Source organism: Macaca thibetana, chromosome 13 (genome assembly GCF_024542745.1).
Source record: "Macaca thibetana thibetana isolate TM-01 chromosome 13, ASM2454274v1, whole genome shotgun sequence".
Classification (NCBI taxonomy): Eukaryota; Metazoa; Chordata; class Mammalia; order Primates; family Cercopithecidae; genus Macaca; species Macaca thibetana.
The window spans coordinates 68,399,836-68,423,600 of NC_065590.1; the positions used below are offsets into that span (position 1 = coordinate 68,399,836).

Sequence of the window (23,765 nt, forward strand, 5' to 3'; positions counted from 1 at the left end):
CCCCCACCCCCATCTCTGCAAAAAAATTAACCAGGCATGGTGGTGTACCACCTGTCATCCCAGCTACGTGGGAGGGTGAAGTGGGAGAATGATCTGAGCCCAGGAAGCAGAGGTTGCAGTGGGCTAAGATTGAGACACTGAACTCTAGCCTGGGTAACAGAGCTAGACCCTGCCTCAAAAAAAAAAAGAAAAAAGTATAAAAAAAATTTTTTAAGTGTCAGCTAACACTCATAAGAATAGAGGGGGCTGGGCACAGTGGCTCATGCCCACAGTGGCTCATGCCTATAATCCCAGCACTTTGGGAGGCCAAGATGGGCAGATCACCTGAGGTCGGAAGCTCGAGACCAGCCTGACCAACATGGAGAAACCCTGTCTCTACCAAAAATACAGGCATGGTGGCACATGCCTGTAATCCCAGCTACTCGGGAGGCTGAGGCAGGAGAATCGCTTGAACCCGGGAGGCAGAGGGTGTGGGGAGCTGCCATTGCACTCCAGCCTGGGCAACAAGAGCGAAACTCCGCCTCAAAAAAAAAAAAAAAAAAAGAAGAATAGAAGGTTTTCTGCTCATCATTGCTGTTGTTTTTGGTTTTTAAATTTCATGCTGCTTCTTGATAAATTCATACAAGGTAGAATAGACTTCCGGTAGAATTTTCTTAAATCAGGCCAGCATTTTTTCTAACACAGGACAGTTTTTTTCTATAACTGTAGGAAAAGCACTTCTGTAAGATGAACCTGAAGCCCCTGTGTTCCAAGTGCAGTTAGCACTTCCTGGAGATTCTGAACATCTCATGAACCAGAATTTCTTTCTCCATTTATACTTCGGAACACTGGCTTTGTAACTGCTTTGCAAAAGTCTAGAAAGTCATTGTAGGCTCCTTGGAATGGGTCCAATGTGACTGTGGTCCAGTAGATTTGTTTTTTACTTAGAAATAGTTTTTCTAGCAAAGAGATAGAAATTAGATGCTCTTTTTTTGCTTTAAGGTAGAGACCAAATATAATAAAATGGTAAATTCTACGGCACAGACATAACCATATTAGAGCCAGACGCAGTGGCTCACGCCTGTAATCTCAGTACTTTGAGAGGCTGACACAGGCAGATCACTTGATGTCCAGAGTTAGAGACCATCCTGGCCAACACGGTGAAACTCCGTCTCTACCAAAAATACAAAAATTAACTGGGCATAGTGGTGCACGCCTGTAATCCCAGCTACTCGGGAGGCTAAGGCAGGTGAATCGCTTGAACCTGGGAGTCAGAAGTTGCAGTGAGCCGAGATGGCGCCACTGCACTCTGGCCTGGGTGACAGAGCAAAACTCCGTCTCAAAAAGAAAAAAAAGAGGCCGGGCACGGTGGCTCACGCCTGTAATCCCAGCACTTTGGGAGGCCGAGGCAGGCGGCTCACCTGAGGTCAGGAGTTCGAGACCAGCCTGATCAACGTGGAGAAACCCTGTCTCTACTAAAACTACAAAATTAACTGGGCGTGGTGGCACATGCCTGTAATCCCAGCTATTTGGGAGGCTGAGGCAGGAGAATCACTCGAGCCCAGGAGGCAAAGGTTGCAGTGAGCCGAGATCACGCTACTGCATGCCAGCATGCCAGCCTGGGTGACAGAGTGGGACTCCGTCTCAAAACAAAAGAAGAAATAGCCATATTACTTGTTAATTAATGCTGTACTTTTCTCATAGGCAAACTCAAATGCTGAGAACCCCAAGCTGATATCAGCAATGCTGTGTGCTGCTTTGTATCCAAATGTAGTGCAGGTAACAAAACATTTTTCCTAGATCCTTCCATTTTTTGTTTGATTTGTAGCCAAGTGATATAAGTTAAGATGTGCATATTAATCATCTTAAAGAGATATATACACATGTGTACGCACACACACACCCTTTTAAACTTAGCATACGTTTTCACTCCTTCAGTTCCCCAAATCTGTTGGGATACATTATTCAATAACACATTTATTGTATAAAATTTTTAATCCTTCTGACATATGATATTCCAAAAATTAAAATAGACATAAATGTCAGTCGGCCAACCTATATGTAACTAACTTTCTATGTTAGTTGGAAACTTGATTCAACTACAGTTTATCTTACGCCCTCTACTCTGGACTAAAAGTAAATAGCCAGGCATGGTGGCTCATGCCTGTCATCCCAACACTATGGGAGGCCGAGGTGGGCAGATCATGAGATCAGGAGTTTGAGACCAGCCTGGCTAACATGGTGAAACCCCGTACCTACTAAAAATACAAAAATTAGCTGGGCGTGGTGGTGCGTACCTGTAATCCCAGCAACTCAGGAGGCTGAGGCAGGAGAATTGCTTGAACTCAGGAGGCAGAGGTTGCAATAAGCCAAGACCATGCCACTGTACCCCAGCCTGGGCCACAGACTGAGACTGTCTCAAAGACAAACAAACAAGTAAATAATAAGGGCCAGGTGCGATGGCTCACGCCTGTAATCCAAGCACTTTGGGAGGCCGAGGCGGGCGGATCACCTGAAGCCGGGAGTTCGAGGCCAGCCTGACCAATATGGAGAAACCCCATCTGTACTGAAAATACAAAATTAGCCAGGCGTGGTGATGCACGCCTGTAATCCCAGCTACTCAGGAGGCTGAGGCAGGAGAATCGCTTGAACCCAGGAGGCGGAGGTTTCGGTGAGCCGAGATCACGCCATTGCACTCCAGCCTGGGCAACAAGAGCGAAACTCTGTCTCAAATAAAAATAAAAAATCAGTGCTTTGCCATAAGACTACCTGTGGCCAGACTACTGGAAACGCTACCTGAGTGTGCTCTTGGACTTTTACCTGAGTTTTGATTATTCATCCCTAACAAGGCACCATTTTCCCCAAAGAGTTTGGATTTGGCAGAATACTGGATCATTTTTCAAAGCCTTCACTTTTTTTATTAAATCCTCAGTTAACGTCTGACTGATTTATGGCTCATTTTCTGCTTAGCACTTGTATGCTTTTTAAACCATTGGAAATGTACTTTTAAAAAATTGTTTGTGCTTTGTAGTGTGGTTATGAAAGGGAAAAAAAGTCATTTGGATATAGATTTACTGGTTTTGCTATCATACTCTAGTAATGTAAGGTCTTACCGTTGGTGGAAGCTGGGTGAAGGGTACAAGGAACTCAGTACTATTTTGCCACTTCCTGAGAGTCTATAATTACTTCAAAATAAAAAGATTATTTAAAAAAGAATGTGGGGGCCAGGAGCATTGGCTCATGCCTGTAATCCCAGCACTTTGGGAGGCTGAGGTGGGCGGATTGCTTGAGCTCAGGAGTTTGAGACCAGCCTGGGCAACATGGCAAAACCCTGTCTCTAAAAAAAGAAAAAAGAAAAAAGAAAAAGAATGTGGGGAAAAAATCATGTGGAGACTTAAAATGTAGAAACAAAGAACATAAATGTGGGATAAGAAGTTTTAGGTAACAATATAGTTTTGAGGCTAAGCCAAAAAGGAAAATGTGATGTATCTGACTGTATATCTAAGAACTCATCAATAAGAAAGACTTGGGCCCTGCTCTGTCGCCTGCCATTGCTCCCCAGGCCCCGAGTGGTTCACGGAGCAATAAAGACAGATTTCAGGTGCCAGGAACTTGCACCTCCAATCCCAGATGCTATGTTCAGCAAAAGCTCCGTGGTTCTGGCCTACAGTGGCGGCCTGGACACCTTCTGTATGTGGCTCAAGGAACAAGGCTATGACATCATTGCCTACCTTGCCAACATCGGCAAGAAGGAAGACTTCAAGGAAGCCAGGAAGAAGGCACTGAACCTTGGGCCCAAAAAGGTTTTCATTGAGGACATCAGCAAGGAGTTTGTGGAGGAGTTCATCTGGCCAGCCGTCCAGTCCAGTGCACTGTATAAGGACCGCTACCTCCTGGGCCCCTCTCTCCCCAGCGTCTGCATCACCCGCAAACAAGTGGAAATTGCTCAGCGGGATGGGGCCAAGTGTATGTCCCACAGTGCCATGGGAAAGGGGAATGATCAGGTCCAGTTTGAGCTCACCTACTACTCACTGGCCCCCCAGATTAAGGTCATTGCTCCCGGGAGGATCCCCAACTTCTACACCAGTTCAAGGGCCACAGTGATCTGATGGAATATACAGAGAAACATAGGATTCCCATCCCAGTCACTCTGAAGCACCCATGGAACATGGATGAGAACCTCATGCACATCAGCTATGAGGCTGGAATCTTGGAGAACCCCAAGAACCCAGCACCTTCAAGTCTCTACATGAAGATCCAGGACCCAACCAAAGCCCCCAACACCCCCAACATTCTCAAGATTGAGTGAAAAAGGGGTCCCCGTGAAAGTGACCAGCATTAAGGATGGCACCACCCACCAGACCTCCTTGGAGCTCTTCGTGTACCTGAATGAAGTCGCAGGCAAGCACAGTGTGGGCCATATTGACATCGTGGAGACCCGCTTCATTGAAATGAAGTCCTGAGGTATCTACAAGACCCCAGCAGGCACCATCCTTTACTACCCTCATTTAGACACTGAGGCCTTTGCCATGGACCAGGAAGTGCGCAGAATCAAACAAGGCCTGGGCTTGAAATTTGCTGATTTGGTGTACACCGATTTCTGGCACAGCCCTGAGTGTGACTTTGCCCGCCACTGCATCGCCAAGTCCCAGGAGCAAGTGGAAGGGAAAGTGCAGGTGTCCATCTTCAAGGGCCAGGTGTACATCCTCTGCCAGGAGCCCCACTGTCTCTCTACAGTGGGGAGCAGTGAGCGTGAACATGCAGGGCAATGGTGAGCCAGCCAGTCGATGCCACCAGTCTCATCAACATCAATTCCCTCAGGCTGAAGGAATATCATCATCTCAGAGCAAGGTCACTGCCAAATAGACCCCTGTACAATGGGGAGCTAGAGCCGCCTCACTTTGCAGATCCCCCAAGTACAGGCACTAATTGTTGTGATAATTTGTAACTGTGACTTGTTCTCTCTGGCTAACAGTGTAGTGGGGCTACCGGGCCCCAGCTTTGTTCCCTGGTCCCCCTGAAGCCTGTAAAAGTGGTCATCAAAGGGAAGGGTGGGGGGCAGCTACAGTGGGGAGCTATAAAATGACAATTTAAAAAAAGAAAAAGAAAAAAAGACTAAGGCCGGGCGTGGTGGCTCACATCTGTAATCCCAGCATTTTGGGAGGCCGAGGTGGGCAGACCACCTGAGGTCAGGGGTTTGAGACCAGCCTGGCCAACATGGTGAAACCCCATCTCTACTAAAAAATACAAAAATTAGCTGGGTGTGGTGGTGAGTGCCTGTAATCCCAGCCGCTTGGGAGGCTGAGGCAGAAAAATAGCTTGAACCTGGGAGGCGGAGGTTGCAGTGAGCAGAGATCGCACTATCGTATTCCATCCTGGGCTACAGAACATGACTCTGTCTCAAAAAAAAAAAAAAAAAAAAAAAAGACTAAATAAAAGATCTAATAGAACCTAATAGAAACGTGGGCAAAGGACATGACTGAACAGATAATACATACACAAAAATTATATTCAGTGTTACTAGTAAGAAGAAATGCAAATTAAAACAGCAAAGAAGGCCGGGTGCGGTGGTTCACACCTGTAATCCCAGCACTTTGGGAGGCTGAGGCGGGCAGATCACAAGGTCACAAGGTTCAAGAGCAGCCTGGCCAATATGGTGAAACACTGTCTCTACTAAAAATACAAAAAAAAATTAGGGAGGCGTGGTGGCGGGTGCCTATTGTCCCAGCTACTCGGGAGACTGAGGTAGGAGAATCGCTTGAACTCAAGAGGCGGAGGTTGCAGTGAGCTGCAATTGCACCACTGCCTCCAGCCTGGGCGACAGAGCAAGAGTCCGTCTAAAAAAAAAAAAAAAAACAGCAAAGAAATAGCCTCTTTTTACTTTTTAAATTGGCAAAACTGGGCTGGGCAGAGTGGCTCGTGGCACTTTGTAAGCCTGAGGTGAGAAGATCACATGGGGCCAAGAGTTTGAGATCAGCTTGGGCAACATAGTGAGACCTTGTCTCTACAAAAAATTTTTTTTTTAATTAGCCAGGCGTGGTGGTGCATGCCTGTAGTCCCAGCTACTCGGGAGGCTGAGGTGGGAGGATAACTGGAGCCTGGGAGGTTGAGGCTGCAGTGAGCCATGATTGTGCCACTGCACTACAGCCGGGGTGACAGAGTGAGACCCTGTCTCAAAAAATAATAAATAGGCAAAACTTTTTAAAAATTATAATACTGCCAGATGTGGTACCATGCACTGGTAATCTCAGTTACTTGGGAGGCTAAGACAGGAGGATCACTTTAGCCCAGGAGTTCAAGGCTACAGTTAGCTATGACTGTGCCTGTAAATAGCCACTGCACTCCAGCCTGGGCAACATAGAGAGACCCTATCCCTAAAATAAAAAATAGGCCAGGTAAGGTGGCTCATACCTACAATCCCAACATTTTGGGAGGCCCAGGTGGGAGGATTGCATAAGGCCAGGAATTGAAGACCAGCCTGGGCAACATAGCAAGATCCCATCTCTACCAAAAATAGATTAAAATAAATAAATAATTGTTTGATAATAATGCAAATAAATAAATATAATGCTGGTGCTGTCATGAACCCCCCAAAATGAGTACTCTTACTCAGAGTAGGAATATAAGTTTATACCCCCTTTCTAGATAGCAGCTTTATTCCTAGGGATTTGTTATTAGGAAATAATTAATTGCAGATATGTACAAAGATACAGCTGGGAGAATATTCATTTCAGCACTGTTTATAATTGCAGACAATCTAAATTTGAAATAACAGGGAATTTATTGGTTAAATTATTATAAATTCTTACGACAAGGTCTTATATATCCATCGAAAATTATGTTTTAGGAAAATATGTCACAACATAGAAAAATGTTCTTAATATATTAAGTTTTAAAAAGTAGGTTATAAAAAAAGATTCTATTTTAGTTTCAAGATATGTTTATTTTCAAGATATCATTGAAAATACATCATTTTCAAGCTATTTTATTTATATTATGTGTTTATGGTTTTTTCTTTTTATATATAAAAATATAAATTTGGAAGAGAAGATTAAAATGATATTTACTGGCTGGGCACAGTGGCTCATGCCTATAATCCCAGCACTTTGGGAGGCCAAGGTGGGTGAATCATGAGGTAAAGAGATCGAGACAATCCTGACCAACATGGTGAAACCCCATCTCTACTAAAAATACAAAAATAAGCTGGGTGTGGTGGCGTGCGCCTGTAGTCCCAGCTACTCGGGAGGCTGGGGCAGGAGAATCACTTGAACCTGGGAGGCGGAGGTTGCAGTGAGCCAAAATTGTGCCACTGCACTCCAGCCTGATGACACAACGAGACTCCATCTCCAAAAAAAAAAAAAAAAGGCCAAACACAGTGGCTCATGCCTGTAATCCCAGCACTTTGGGAGACCGAGACAAGTGGATCATCTGAGGTCAGGAGTTCAAGACCAGCCTGACCAACATGAAGAAACCCCATCTACACTAAAAGTACAAAATTAGCTGGGCATGGTGGTGCATGCCTGTAATCCCAGCTACTTGGGATGCGGAGGCAGGAGAATCACTTGAACCCAGGAGGTAGACGTTGCAGTGAGCCAAGATTGCGCCATTGCACTACAGCCGGGGCAACAAGAGTGAAACTCCATCTCAAAAAAAAAAAAAAGCCGGGCTCAGTGGCTCACGCCTGTAATCCCAGCACTTTGGGAGGCTGAGGTGGCTGGATCACAAGGTCAGGAGATCGAGACCATCCTGGCTAACACAGTGAAACCCCGTCTCTACTAAAAATACAAAAAATTAGCCTGGTGTGGTGGCAGGCGCCTGTAGTCCCAGCTATTCTGGAGGCTGAGGCAGGAGAATGGTGTGAACCCAGGAGGCGGAGCTTTTAGTGAGCCCAGATGGCTCCACTGCACTCCAACCTGGGCAGTAGAGGGAGACTCTATCTCAAAAAAAAAAAAAAAAAACAGAGAGATATTTACCAGTCTGGGTGCGGTGGCTCACGCCTGTAATCCCAGCACTTTGGGAGGCCAAGGCAGGCAGATTGCTTGAGGTCAGGAGTTCAAGACCAGCCTTGCCAACATGGTGAAACCATGTGTCTACTAAAAATACAAAAATTAGCTGGGTGTGGTGGCACACCTGTAATCCCAGCTACTTGGGAACCTAAGGCAGGAGAATTGCCTGAACCTGGGAGGCGGAGGTTGCAGTGAGCTGAGATCACACCACTGTACTCTGGCCTGAGAGACAGAGTGCAGAGTGAGACTCGGTCTCAAAAAAAAAAAAAAAAAAAAAAAAAAAACAAGAAAGGTGTTGGGATTGGGATACTCAGATCTCTGGTCCAGTGTCATCAGCTGGGTCACTGCACCTGATCATCAGTACAGAACCAAAATATCAACATAGTTTTCTCCCACATGGCCACAATGTGGTATAGTCACCCAGAGCCACTGCACCTATATTCACACTTCTTGGTGGAAAAAAAAAAAGCATGTGCTTGTTCTGCTTTCAGAAGGAAACAAAATAAGAAAGAAAGGGAAGAAACAGGAAAGCTATTCAGGCAAGACTGAGCAAGACTGGTTTTGTGCTTTTGTGCCAAGAGATACTTTCTATGAGAATATATATATTCTATGTCTTTTTTTTTCTTTTTGAGACGGAGTCTTGCTCTGTCGCCCAGTATTATACGTCTATTTTTACAAATACTTGTTGTTTAGGTGAAAAGCCCAGAAGGAAAATTTCAGAAGACCAGTACTGGAGCTGTCAGAATGCAACCAAAATCAGCTGAGTTGAAGTTTGTCACCAAGAACGATGGATATGTACACATTCACCCTTCATCAGTGAACTATCAGGTCAGAACGGTGGTATACACTTAATGTTTACAGGTCGTCCTGGGGTAGGAAACAGTCCCTTAAATTCAGCCACACCATGTTCTATCACTTGCTGTGCCCAGCAGCACCACTGTCTTAGGGAAGATTGAATAAGAATAAACAGACTAGAAATTGGACTATTTCTGGAAAGACTATTTCCATTTGAAGAAAATTCTACTGAATACCAAAAAGTACTCAAGCCTGCTTTCAGATATAAAATTGTTTCTTTGCAATGGTAATTGAAGTCATGAGCTAATTACATCACTGAATCTATGCCTTAAAAGGAAATGAATGACCTATTCTTGCTGATCCCACTTCCTCAGCTCTCAGCCTGCCACTGTGAGGCTTCTGCCCCCACCACTTTACTAAACCCATCAGAAGTTACAAATAACTTCTTAGTTGTCAAAGCCAGTGTCATCCCTTGGTCCTCATCATGCCACCTCTCACATGGTATTTGACATTGCTAATCTCTCTTCCTCTTGAAATTCTCCTGGATGTTATTTTTGCTTCTGAAATATCACTTTCTTCTCTCTCTCTGGTCATCCTCTCTATCTCCTTTATTTGCTTCTCTTCCTTTGCTCTGAAACAGTGGTTCTATCCTTTGTCCTTATTCTCTCACCATCATGCACTCTTCCTGAACCACCAAACGCACAACAGCACTTACACATCCCAACTGCCGCTTACACGCAGACACAGACCCCAGATCTGTCTCTCCAGACCTGCATTTTTTTTTCTGAGCTCTCCCGCTGGAAAGCATCAGCAAATTCTTTTCTTACGCCAACTCAGTTGGTCACCAGGTCCCATCAATGTCTCTTTTTTGACATCTCTAAGATTTGCCTTTTATCCCCACTATCCCCACTACCACTTCCTTAGCTCGAACTCCAAATATCATTTGCCTGAAATTCTATAATAATCTTACTTCTGGTGCTTTCTCTCTCCAACCTTCTACTACTCTACTGCTGCCAGAATTACCTTTACAAAACATCTATTTGACTATGTTAATTCCCTGCTTAAATCTTCATATCCAGAGTATACCACACATTCTCACATGACTCTTCACATGGTCCTTCCTATACCTTGTCCCCAGGTTTGAAACATTCAGGCTGCTCTATCCTCTGGAACTACTGAGGACCATGTTCACAAAGCCTGGAAAGGATTTCCTTAAGCTTAGAGGACTTTGAGGATCAGGAGGTCATCTGCCCTTTCAGCCTGTTAGGAACCACAGGCCTGAGTTAGCTCCAGGCCCCCTCCTTTTTTTTCTTTTTAATACTTTTGTTTGTTTGTTTTGCATGTTTCTCCAAGAAAGAACTACTCCTCTTTTGAGAATCCAAATCGTTCATGCATCCATGTAATATCTACTAGCGCCTACTCTGTGCCAGGCACTGTTGTAGGCTATTGAGGACAGTGGAAGAACCTAGATGCACACAGTCTCTGCCCTCAAGGAGCTTATGTTCTAGTGAGGGAGACAGGCAATACATAAGTAAACAGAATCTCAGGTAATGCTATAAAGCAAAAATAGAGCAGGATAGAGAGACAGAGAGTGACAGGAGAGGGGCCCTGCACATGGGGTGGTCAGGGAAGAACTCCAGGAGGAGAAAACAACTGAGCAAATCCTAAATGAAAAGCGAGTCATGCAGATATAGAGAAAGGAGAAACATTCCAGCAGAGGACATAAGTGCAAACACCACAAGGTGGGAGTGTATTTGGTGTGTTCCAGGAAGCGCACGAAGAGGCCAGTGGAGAGGGATGATCATGGGTGAGAGTGGTAGGAGCTGCATGGGGACGAGGGGCAGGGTGGGGTAGGGCGGACCAGGTAGCCCTGGCAACGACTTAAGATTTTAATCTTTGGACACCATTGGAGGGTTTTGAGCCATAATTGAACTTAATGTTTTTATTTTTATTTTATTTATTTATTAAGACAGAGTGTCTCTCTGTCCCCCAGGCTAGAGTGCAGTGGCACAGTCTCAGCTCACTGCAACCTCCGCTTCCCAGGTTCAAGCGATTCTCCTGCCTCAGCCCCTTGAGTAGCTGGGATTACAGGCATGCGTCACCGCTCCCAGCTGATGTTTGCAGTTTTGTAGAAATGGGGTCTCACCATGTTAGCCAGGCCAGTTTCAAACTCCTGGCCTCAGGTGATCCACCTGCCTTAGTCTCCCAAATTGCGGGAATTACAGGCATGAGCCACCACGCCCTGCCAGACTTACGTTTTTAAAAGATCACCTTGATTGCTGGGTAGAAAAGACACTGTAAAATGCAAAAATAGAAGTGGGGAGAGCACTCGAGAAGCCATCACAGTGGTTTCTGTGAGATGACAATGGTTTGTACTAAGTTAGTAGCTGGGTGCAGTGGCTCATACCTGTAATCTCAGCACTTTGAAGGGCCAAGGCGGACGGATGACTTGAGGTCAGGAGTTTGAGACCAGCCTAGCCAACATGGTGAAACCCCATCTCTACTAAAAATACAAAAATTAGCCGGGCATGGTGGTGCAAGCCTGTAGTCCCAGCTACTTGGGAGGCTGAGGCAGGAGAATCACTTGAACCTGGGAGGCAGAGATTGCAGTGAGCCGAGATCACACCACTGCACTCCAACCTGGGCGACTGAGCAAGACTGCATCTCAAAAAAAAAAGGCTGGGTGCAGTGGCTCACATCTGTAATCCCAGGACTTTGGGAGGCGGAGGCAGGCAGATCACCTGAGGTCAGGAGTTCAAGACCAGCCTGGCCAGCATGATGAAATCCCTGTCTCTACTAAAAACACAAAAATTAGCCAGGCATGGTGGCAGGGGCCTATAATCCCAGCTACTTGAGAGGCTGAGGCAGGAGAATCTCTTGAACCCAGAGGGCGGAGGTTGCGGTGAGCTGAGATTGCACCAGTACACTCCAGCCTGGACAACAAGAGCAAAACTCCATCTCAAAAAAAAAAAAAGAAAGAAAATTTGGTAGCTGTAGAAGTGGTGAGAATATATCAAGGCATTTTGTATTTTGAAAAGAGAGCTGACTGGACTTAGTGACGATGTAGATGGTGTGAGGGGGAAAAGAATAGTCAGTGATGACTCCTCAGTTAGGGGCCTGAGCCCCTGGGTGAATGGGAGCGTCATTTCGCGAGATAGGGAACACTGCAAGGAAGAAGAATCAAGAATTCCATCTGGGCCAGGCACAGTGGCTCACACCTGTATTCCCAGCAATTTGGGAGGCCAAGGCAGAAGGATTGCTGGAGCCCAGGGTTTCAAGACCAGCATGGGCAACATGGTGAGACCCTATCTCTAGGAAAAAATATAAAAAACCAAAGCTTTTTTTTTTTTTTTTTTAACACAAGAAGTGTGAGATACTTATTAAATGTCCAAGAAGAGATGGCAAGTCAATAGTTACACACGCAAATCTGGAGCTCAGGAAAGTCACGGGCTGTAGATAAATTTGGCGAGTCATTAATGGACAGGCAGTATTTAAATCCATGGGACTGGTGGGGGTGTTCCCTTTTTGTTGCCAGTGACATCACTGTCATCATCTGAGGCTTTTTGTTACAGGTGAGACACTTTGACAGCCCCTACCTGTTGTACCACGAGAAGATAAAAACGAGTCGGGTATTCATCCGAGACTGCAGCATGGTGTCTGTGTACCCGCTGGTCTTGTTTGGAGGAGGCCAAGTGAATGTGCAGCTTCAAAGAGGAGAGTTCGTTGTCTCCCTGGATGATGGTTGGATCCGTTTTGTAGCTGCTTCCCATCAGGTAAACAGAGAACTGGTCTGTTCTATGAGGCTCAGGTCATGAGGGACTTTGATAATATGAAGTTATGAAGTCAAGGGCATTCCTCTAGGAACCAAGGTAACAGACCTAATTAAAAATGAATGATGGCGGCCGAGCCCAGTGGCTCACACCTATAATTCCGGCACTTTGGGAGGCTGAGGCGAGCAGATCATTTGGGGCCAGGAGTTTGAGACCAGCCTGGCCAACATGGTCAAACCCCGTCTCTACTAAAAATACAAAAATTAGCTGGGCATGTTGGTGGGTGCCTGTAATCCCAGCTACTCAGGAGGCTGAGACATGAGAATCGCTTGAACTTAAGGGGCAGAGGCTGCAGTGAGCCAAGATCATGCCATTGTACTCCAGCCTGGGCAACAGAGCGAGACTCTGTCTCAAAAAATAAAACAAAATAAAATAAATGAATGATGGTCTACACTGGGACACTAAGAAAGAGTGAGGCTGAAGTGAGGCCAGGAGTGGAGCCCTGATAAGAGTTCCAGCAAGCATACTGGGAAGGGAAGTCTCGTTATGGGCTGGGGTTGGTATAAAAGGCTAGGACAGAAACTGTAAAGTGAGGGTGCTGGACCTTCCTTATTGTTATATAAATAATAGATGTTCACCAAAGAAAAGTCAGAAAATACAGATAAGCAAAAATAAATAAATAAAAACCACCCTGATTCCACCACTGCTATTTTGAGAAAAAGATAATGGGTCTGAATTCTTCATTTATTGTCAGGTCTCAATTATTCACTATACGGAGTCTCTGTGAAAAACATTTCATGGAGAGTACATATTTAAGAAACAAAACTTCAGCCAGGTGCGGTGGCTCACGCCTGTAATCCCAGCATTTTGAGAGGCCGAGGTGAGCAGATCACCTGAGGTCAGGAGTTCGAGACCAGCCTGGCCAACATGGTGAAACCCCATCTCTACTAAAAATACAAAAAAATTAACCAGATGTGGTAGCGGGCACCTGTAATCCCAGCTACTCAGGATGCTGAGGCAGGAGAATCTCTTGAGCCCAGGAGGCAGAGGTTGTAGTGAGCCAAGATCACGCCATTACACTCCAGCCTGAGTGACAAGAGGGAAACTCCATCTCAAAAAAATGAATACATAAAAATACACACACAAAAAAATTAGCTGGGCGTGGTGGTGGGCGCCTGTAATCCCAGCTACTCAGGAGGCTGAGACAGGAGAATCGCTCGAACCTAGGAGGCAGAGGTTGCAGTGAGCCAAGATCACACCACTGCACTTCAGCCTGGGTGACAGAACGAGACTCCGTATCAAATAAATAAATACATAGATAGATAAAACTTCACGTAGACACCTGTAATCCCAGCTGCCAGAGGCTGAGGTGAGAGGATTGCTCAAGCCCAAGAGGTCAAGGCTTCAGTGAGCCATGATTGCACCACTGCACTTCAGCCTGGGTGACAGAGTGAGACTGTGTCTCAAAAAAATAAATAAATAAAATTTCATTTTAACGTCTGCATCTGTTAGAATTCTTATGTTACAAGAAGCGGATATGCCAACTCAAACATTAAAAGAAATTGATTGGCATATTTAACTTTTAACATAGTCTAGAGCAGCAGTGTCCAACAGAAATACAATGTGACCCACATATGTAATTTTAATTGTTCTAGTAGCCACATTTTTAAAAGTAAAAAGAAATAGATGAAATTAATCTTAGTATATTTTATTTAACCTAATACATCCAAAATGTTTTAATTTTAACATGTAATCAATATAAAAATTATTGAGATTGTTTACATTACCTTTTCATATTAAGTCTTCAAAATCGGGTATATATTTTATATTCACAGCACATCTCAGTTTGGGCTGGCCACATTTCATGTAGACATTAGATAAGCCACTTGTGACTAGTGGCTACCTTACTGGACAGTCCAGGTCAAGGCCAGGCAAGGTTGGTTTGATTTAGCAGTTTAGTGGTGACAAAAATGTGGTTAACCTAGTGGTATTGAAGGGCTTGCAATAGCTCCTGGCATCACATGTATGCAACATACCGTCCAGAAGAGCCAGAAACTTTCTTGCCTACAAGCTCAATCAAAGCTCCCCTCCTAAACCAATTCCTGTGACCAAAGGGATGTCCTGAACTTGAAGACGTGGAGTACCTGAGCCATTCACCCTGGCAAGGCTCACAGTGTGAACCTGAGTTAGAGCAGGGTCCAAACTGCATGGTTCCCATACAGTGGGGAAGGGGCAAAACAGATGTTGGGAAGACATCTACAGTGCCACAGCATCAGCATAAACAAAATGCCATAAAAGCATACAGTGTATCCCAAAGCTACAGAGATTTTTGATTCATCTAATATCTTCCACTTTTTTTTTTTTTTTTTTTTTTTTTTTTGAGATGGAGTCTTGCTCTGTCGCCTACGCTAGAGTACAGTGGCGCCATCTCGGTTCACTGCAACCTCCGCCTCCCGGGTTCAAGCAATTCTCCTGCCTCAGCATCCTGAGTAACTGGGACTATAGGCACACGCCACCATGCCCATGCCTGGCTTTTTTTTTTTTTTTTTTTTTTTTTTGAGACGGAGTTTTGCTCTTGTTGCCCAGGTGGGAGTGCGATGGTGCAATCTCGCTCACCACAACCTCCATCTCCCATGTTCAAGCGATTCTCCTGCCTCAGCCTCCCGAGTAGCTGGGATTACAGGCATGCACCACCACCCTGGCTAATTTTGTATTTTTAGTAGAGACAGGGTTTCTCCATGTTGGTCAGGCTGGTCTTGAACTCCTGACCTCAGGTGATCTGCCCGCCTCGGCCTCCCAAAGTGCTGAGATTACAGGCGTGAGCCACCGCGCCCAGCTAATTTTTGTATTTTTATTAGAGATGGAGTTTCACCATATTGGACAGGCTGGTCTCAAACTCTTGACCTCGTGGTCTGCCCTCCTTGGCCTCCCAAAGTGCTGGGATTACAGGCGTGAGCCACTGAGCCCAGCCCACTTTTTTTTTTTTTTTTTTTTTTTTTTTTGAGATGGAGTTTTGCTCTTGCTACCCAGGCTGAAGTGCAATGGCGCGATCTCGGCTCACCACAACCTCCGCTTCCCGGGTTCAAGCAATTCTCCTGCCTCAGCCTCCTGAGTAGCTGGGATTACAGGCATGTGCCCCCATGCCCAGCTAATTTTGTGTTTTCAGTAGAGATGGGGTTTCTCCATGTTGATCAAGCTGGTCTCGAATTCCGACCTCAGGTGATCCACCTGCCTCAGTCTCCCAAAGTACTGGGATTACAGGAGTGAGCCACCACGCCCAACCTATCTACCACTTTTTTTTTTTTTTTTTTTGAAACAAGGTATTCTGTGGAGTGATCAGTAAATTTTCTTTTCCTTTTTTTTATTTTTTTATTTTTGAGACGGAGTTTCGCTCTTGTTGCCCAGACTAGAGTGCAATGGCATGATCTTGGCTCACCACAACCTCCGCCTCCCGGGTTCAAGCGATTCTCCTGCCTCTGCCTCCCGTGTAGCTGGAATTACAGGCATGCTCCACCATGCCCAGCTAATTTTGTATTTTTAGTAGAGACGGGGTTTCTCACATTGGTCAGGCTGGTCTTGAACTCCTGACCTCATGATCCACCTGCCTCGGCCTCCCGAAGTGCTGGGATTACAGGTGTGAGCCACTGCGCCTGGCCCAAATCTTTTCTTTAGATGAGATGTGATAGAGGCACTTTTTTATAATGGACCTCCTTTAGTCTACTACAAAATGAAAATGTGTTTACGTTTTTTGTTCCTAATGGAGTTAAAATTATATCAGAAATATAAATAATGGTAATCATAACTGGAGTATTTCCCTCCAATAACCTATCTTGCCTGTTCCTCCAAGCACTGCTCAAATTGTAGTTTTCATTTTAGGTGGCTGAATTGGTAAAGGAGCTTCGTTGCGAACTTGATCAGCTTCTCCAGGATAAAATTAAAAACCCAAGCATTGATCTGTGTACGTGTCCTCGAGGATCCCGGATCATCAGCACAATTGTGAAACTTGTTACCACACAATAAAGAGCAGTCTTAGAGAGTGCTTGCTACTCACCTGCTTCTAGCTCACCTGGGAAATAACAGCAGAACCTCTACCTCCAACTAAAGACCTGTTGGGGCTGTTCCTGGTGGAGGAGCCCAGGGCAGGCAGCCCAAGGCAGCTGAGGCAGTGCATATACCCTTAGGGCCATTTCTAACAAAGCCTTGGCCACTCCCAGCACAATTTGGAGTGTCAAGGGTGAGAGCCTAAAACCCAGCTTGCCTGTCTTTGTCTCTGTGACTATTCCGGAGTGAATTAAGTTCACCTGATAACACAAAAGTGAATGTATAATATAATTCTGTTTTAATCTGTGTATTCTTTTTCTCCTACTTTTTACTGGGGTGAGACAGGGGCATGAGGAGAAATTACGCCTTTTTTTTTTTTCTTTCCCTGTCGTCAAGGCTCAGCTGAGAGAATTCAGAACAGAGAAGGGAAAAAAAACAAAATTATGTGAACAAGAAAAAATAAAATTTCATTTTAGGCTATTGGCTACTGAGTAACCTTGACTTGTGAGGGATTTTTATTTTTACTCATTAAAGGGCAACTTAAAAAAATTTGAAGGAGTTCTCTTTTGGTATTAAAATGCAAGCTGGCCTTATTGATAACACTCCTATTCTTAAAAGCAGAACAATCTGGATGTCTTCATAGTTCTACATTTAGGAATCTTTACTCTCTCTTGTGAACTCAGCCAGACGCAATGGTCACGTTTCTCATCACCGAAGAATTTTAATAGCATTCCTGGGGCAGAGTTGGCATGGATGAGGTCAAAAAGGTTGCCATCGGATTTACAGCCATCACAATGCTTTCTATGAAATTGCTTCTTTTCAACCACCACCACTTAGGCTAATGGGGCACTAGCATTTTGGAAAACATCAGGGGATTTACATTCTCCCTGGACATCTATCAGTGTGGCCAGGAAGGATCCCAAATTGCTGAGTAGAAAAAATATTTGTATGTTTGTTTAGACCTCAGGGCTGGACGCAGTGGCTCATGCCTGTAATCCCAGCAATTTAGGAGGCCGAGGCAGGCCAATCACATGAGATCAGGAGTTCAAGACCAGCTTGGGCAACTTGGTGAAACCCCATCTCTATTAAAAATACAAAAATTAGCCAGGCATGGTGACGGGCGCCTATAGTCCCAGCTACTTGGGAGGCGGAGGTGGGAGAATCACTTGAACCTGGGAGGTGGGGGTTGGAGTGAGCCGAGATTGTACCATTGCACTCCAGCCTAGGTGACAGAGTGAGACACTGTCTCAAAAAAAAAAAAATGGACCTCAGGACAGGGTCACTACAGGTTCCATACTATGGATAGAATTCAAACTAAATCAAAACCATCTCAGTGAAATCAGTGAAAGGTGTTCACTTTTTCAAGGTATTATCTTAGTTAAGTTTTCAGGAAGTCTCCTTGGCTGTCCAAAATGATTATTATTAAGTATATATATATATTTTTTTTTTTTTTGAGACAGAGTCTCGCTCTGTCGCCCAGGCTGGAGTGCAGTGGCCGGATCTCAGCTCACTGAAAGCTCCGCCTCCTGGGTTTCTGCCATTCTCCTGCCTCAGCCTACCTAGTAGCAGGGACTACAGGCGCCCACCACCGCACCCAGCTAGTTTTTTGTATTTTTTAGTAGAGACAGGGTTTCACCATGTTAGCCAGGATGGTCTCGATCTCCTGACCTCGTGATCCACCCGTCTCGGCCTCCCAAAGTGCCGGGATTACAGGCTTGAGCCACTGCGCCCGGCCTATTATCAAGTATATTTAAGCTTCGGTGCATTGAAGAGCTTAGACTCTAAGCAGTATTTTTAAAAGACATCGATTCATGTCATTGCTTTAAATAAAAAACATACATATGCAAGCACCCACAGAATCCAAATTCTGACTTGCTGTTGAAACAAGGCTCCTATTACAGAACTGATTAGGCTGAGACCTTTAGAAGAAATGAAGAAAACTGCATTAAGCCTCTACAAAAGTTTTCCTTTCCTTTCTTTTTTTTTTTTTTTTTTTTTTTTTGACGGAGTTTCACTTTTATTGCCTAGGCTGGAGTGCAATGGTGGGTTCTTGGCTCACTGCAACTCTGCCTCCCGGGTTCAAGCGATTCTCCTGCCTCAGCCTCCTGAGTAGCCAGGACTACAGGCATGCACCACCACACCCAGCTAATTTTTATTTTTTTAGTGGAGATGGGGTTTCACCATGTTGGCCAGGCTGGTCTCGAACTACTGACCTCAGGTGATCCACCCACCTCGGTCTCCCAAAGTGCTGGGATTACAGGCGTGAGCCACCTTGCTCAGCCTAAAAAAGTTTTTAAAAATCAGTTTTCACAGCCGGGAGCAGTGGCTCACACCTGTAATCCCAACACTTTGGGAGACCGAGGCAAGTGGATCACCAGAGGTTGGGTTGGGAGTTCGAGACCAGCCTGACCAACGTGGAGAAACCCCATGTATACTAAAAGTACAAAATTAGCCGGGTATGGTGGCGCATGCCTGTAATCCCGGCTACTCAGGAGGCTGAGGCAAGAGAATTGCTTGAACCCGGGAGGCGGAGGTTGTGGTGAGCCAAGATTGCACCATTACAGCCTGGGCAACAAGAGCGAAACTCCATCTCAAAAAACAAAAACGAAAAAAACCATCAGTTTTCACTCTTGGTGCTACAGTGGTGCTCATGCTGCCCTAGTTAGAGCCATCTGCCCAAGTGGACCTGCAGCGTTTAACACAAGTTTGCCCCAGAGCACTCAGCTGGGAGATAATTAACAGCAAAACTTTCCACCCAGTGAAACTGATTTTCTCAGGAAAGCCAGCCCTTGGATGGTCACTTCCAACCACATGTAGATGCATGAATACTGTCATGGTATAGATGTGCCAGAATGTGAAAAAGGTTGGGAAGCTTTGACATAACACATTGAGTAAGAATATCCTCGCCCCAAAGACCAAACTTCTTAAGCTCATCATTAAAATAATGACATAAGAAATTAAATAAAATTACTTCTTTATGATGAAAGATCAGAATGCAGGCCAGGCACGGTGGCTCACACCTGTAATCCTAGCATGTTGGGAGGCCAAGGTGGGTAGACCACTTGAGGTCAGGAGTTCGAGACCAGCCTAACCAACATGGTAAAACCCCGTCTCTACTAAAACTACAAAATTAGTCGGGCATGGTAGCGCATGCTGTGATCCCAGCTATTTGGAAGGCTGAGGCAGGAGAATTGCTTGAACCCAGGAAGTGGAGGTTGCAATGAGCCAAGATCGCACCATTGCACTCCATCCTGGGCAATAAGAGTGAAACTCCATCTTAAAAAAAAGAAAGAAAGAAAGATCAGAATGCAGTATAGTGTTTCAAGGTTTTTTTTTTTTTTTTTCCTGAGACGGAGTCTCGCTGTGTTACCCATGCTGGAGTGCAGTGGCGCAATCTCGGCTCACTGCAACCCCTGCCCCCAGGTTCAAGTGATTCTTCTGTCTCAGCCTCCTGAGTAGCTGGGATTACAGGCACCTGCCACCGCGCCTGGTTAATTTTTTTGTATTTTTAGTAGAGAAAGGGTTTCACCATCTTGGCCAGGCTGGTCTTGAACTCCTGACCTTGTGATCCACCTGCCTCGGCCTCCCAAAGTGCTGAGATTACAGGTGTGAGCCACTGCACCCGGCCGTGTTTCAAGGATTTCTAACCCTCAACAAGATGGTCAGCATTTAATGTAATTTATGGAGAGCCTGGTAAATAGTTTTTTAAATATTTGTTTTACTGGCTGGGCATGATGGCTCATGCCTGTAATCCCAACACTTTGGGAGGCCAAGGTAGGTGGATTGCCTGAGGTCAGGAGTTCAAGACCAGTCTGGCCAACATGGTGAAACCCCGTCTCTACTAAAGATACAAAAATTTGCCAGGCGTGGTGGCGTGCACCTGTAGTCCCAGCTACTTGGGAGGCTGAGGCAGGAGAATCACTTGAATCTGGGATGTGGGGGTTGTAATGAGCTGAGATGGCGCCATTGCACTCCAGCCTGGGCAACAGGGCGAGACTCCGTCTCAAAAAAAATCAAAATCAAATATTTGTTTTACTTCTATTGGAATCTAGCAAGGTAACAACATTAATAAAATACTTGCTGTGAAACGAATCTGCTCTTCTATTTTGTACTATGACTAATTGGGAAGATCTTAGAAAATGAGATGAGCTAAGCATTCTGATCGAAGGGGTCATAGACTGACAAAGCATGAGCTTTGTCTTCTTCCTCCTCGAATTCCATATCAGATTATTAACAACTCAAACTCCCTGGCAAGTAAAGAACTTTGATCTTTATTCTCCTATTTAATATTATCTGAGCAGCTTAATTTAGATAAAACTCTAAGCCTAGCATGTGGATCTGTAGGCATATGGTAATATATGAGCAATGGTTTGAACATGTTCCTAAGAGGTTAACATAAAATAAGATCTTATGGGCCGGACACAGTGCCTCACTCCTGTAATCCCAGCACTTTGGGAGGTCGAGGAGGGCAGATCACCTGAGGTCAGGAGTTCAAGACCAGCCTGGCCAACATTGTGAAAGCCCATCTCTACTAAAAATACAAAAATTAGCTGGGCGTGGTGGCACGTGCTTGTAGTCCCAGCTACTCCAGAGGCTGAGGCGGGAGAATCACTTGAACCCAGGAGGTGGAGGTTGCAGTGAGCCAAGATTGCGCCACTGCACTCCAGCCTAGGTGACACAGCAAGACTTCATCTCAGGAAAAAAAGAAAAAAAGATCTTGTGAAAGCACTTTGTAAAATTAAAATACAGCAAATGTAAGGCATTAAGACTGAGGATGTGGTTTTTCAGGTGCAGCCCAGGCTGGCTCTTTGGGGACTCCAGTCTGTGTTGTGTTTTCTCGATTGCAAGGCCCACAGCAGGTGAACTCGGGGTGTCACACTATTGAGGTTGTCTCGTGGATGTCACTCAGTTGCCACATAAATAATGGATTCCTGGAGGCAACAGAATATGCTCACACTGCATTATGCTTCAACAAGCCTAGGCAGAGGCTGGCTTTTTCCTCCTAAGTCACACGGGAATTAAGCATAATTCCTCCAGCTTATTTTCCCCGACATACAGGGGTAAAGTTTGCTTAAAATACTCAACTAGTTAATAAATACAAGGCTAGTTGTTGTTTTCAGAAGTTAGATCTTGGTCACGAATCTGTGTCAGTCAATACTTGCGTGATCACAGTACAGAGGTGCCCTAAATGGAAACAACATAGAAACAACTCATTCAGTTTGTCGTCAGAGCAATAGTTTCAGACTGTTCCAGAGTGATAGGCTTCTTCTGTGTCTTTTGGTCCCATAAATGTAAAGCGATGGAATGACTGGGTGAACAGCTAACCGCAATGAATCGTTAACATGGAGAGACTTTCTGCTGTTTCTAAGTTCTCACCTCTAAAATTATTTATCAAAGAGATTGGTCTTAGATGGAATTTGTAGCCAATCACTTATACTTAAGGGGCTTTCAAGTCTTACAAGTTTTAATCATTTGTTTTATCAAAGAGCAGAAAAAGGGAGTTCTTTTGGAGAATCACACATGCCCTGTCATTCATGAACCCTCAGGAATTAGAGGAATCAATGTTTCATTAAAAATACAAGACAGCCAGGCACAGTGGCTCACGCCTGTAATCCCAGCACTTGGGGAGGCTGAGGCGGGAGGATTGCTTGAGCCCAAAAGTTTGAGACCAGCCTGGACAACATAGGAAGCCCCGTCTCTACAAAAAATACCAAAAAAAAAAAATTAGCCAGGCATGGTGGTGTGTGCCTATGATCCCAGCACTTTGGGAGGCTGAGGCGGGAGGATTGCTTGAGCCCAAAAGCTCAAGGCCAGCCTGGACAACATAGGAAGCCCCTGTCTCTACAAAAAATACAAAAAAAAAAAAATTACCTAGGCATGGTGCTGTGTGCCTGTAGTCCCAGCTACTTGGGGAGGCTGAGGCAGGAGGATCACCTGGAGCCTAGGAGGTTGAGGCTGCAGTGAGCTGGGATTGTGCCACAGCACTCTAGCCTGGGTGACAGAGCAAGATCCCATCTCAAAAAACCAAACAAACAAAAAAGATACAGGGCAGCAACCCAGACATGAACAACCTGTTCCCCCAGATAGTTCAGCCTCTTTGCCCCATCTAGGCTAGCCCCGGAGCTGCTCCTGAGTCAGTTCATGCCTGGCTAATTGACTAAATAAACCAGGACACAGGGCCCCAACTGAGAGAGCTATGATAAGAGATAGCTTAGAATCTAGTCACCTAGATTTTTTCACCTCTTTGAATTTTTTAGGAGAGAAATGGCAACAAAAACCATTTTGAGGCACTTGTTTGGAAAGCCAACTTCTAAGGGGTGGTCTTAGAAATTCAGCCCAATCTCATAACTACCAGCAATGAAAATCAGCGTTTAGAATGATCCCTGATATGCTACAAACACAATATTGAGAAATCAGGTATAATAATATATAATTGGGCTGGGCACGGTGGCTCATGCTTGTAATCCCAACATTTTGGAAGGCTGAGGTAGGCGGATCACGCGGTCAGGAGTTCGAGACCAGCCTAGCCAATATGGTGAAACCCCGTCTCTACCAAAAATATTTTAGGCCGGGCACGGTGGCTCAAGCCTGTAATCCCAGCACTTTGGGAGGCCGAGACGGGCGGATCACAAGGTCAGGAGATCGAGACCATCCTAGCTAACATGGTGAAACCCCGTCTCTACTAAAAAATACAAAAAACTAGCCGGACGAGGTGGCGGGTGCCTGTAGTCCCAGCTGCTCGGGAGGCTGAGGCAGGAGAATGGCGTAAACCTGGGAGGCGGAGCTTGCAGTGAGCTGAGATCCGGCCACTGCACTCCAGCCTGGGCGACAGAGCGAGACTCCGTCTCAAAAAAAAATATATATATATATATATTATTTTTTTTTTTTAATTAGCCAGGCGTGGTGGTGCACACCTGTTGTCCCAGTTACTCGGGAGGCTGAGGCAGGAGAATCACTTGAACCCAGGAGGCAGGGGTTGCAGTGAGCCGAGATCGCACCACTGCAGTCCAGCCTGGACAACAGAGCAAGACTCTGTCTCAAATAATAATAATGATATATTATTATTTAATAAACATTCTCAGAAAGAGCACATCAGTGAGGTGTTTTAAATTATTCCTTCATACAGAAAATGCAGTTACTGCTACCTCCCCATCCTAGGTTTTACTGAAAATGG

At 45.2% G+C, this 23,765-nt stretch overlaps 2 protein-coding genes and 1 pseudogene across 3 annotated transcripts in view; 2 read left to right on the plus strand and 1 right to left on the minus strand.

Annotated features, from left to right (window-relative positions):
• The window catches only part of DHX57 (DExH-box helicase 57), a 77,160-nt gene extending 60,259 nt beyond the window's left edge, over positions 1-16,901 (plus strand). For both annotated transcript variants that reach the window (XM_050753294.1, XM_050753293.1), the window contains exons 21-24: positions 1,684-1,758; positions 8,679-8,813; positions 12,353-12,553; positions 16,427-16,901. In XM_050753294.1, coding sequence (XP_050609251.1) covers positions 1,684-1,758; positions 8,679-8,813; positions 12,353-12,553; positions 16,427-16,570 — 555 coding nt within the window. In that variant the 3' untranslated portion in view covers positions 16,571-16,901. The remainder of the gene's footprint in view (positions 1-1,683; positions 1,759-8,678; positions 8,814-12,352; positions 12,554-16,426) is intronic.
• Positions 1-23,765, minus strand: part of MORN2 (MORN repeat containing 2) — a 1,051,609-nt gene that overhangs the window by 66,594 nt on the left and 961,250 nt on the right. The gene's annotated exons all lie outside the window — the stretch shown is intronic.
• Positions 1,775-5,417, plus strand: LOC126933554 (argininosuccinate synthase-like; annotated as a pseudogene).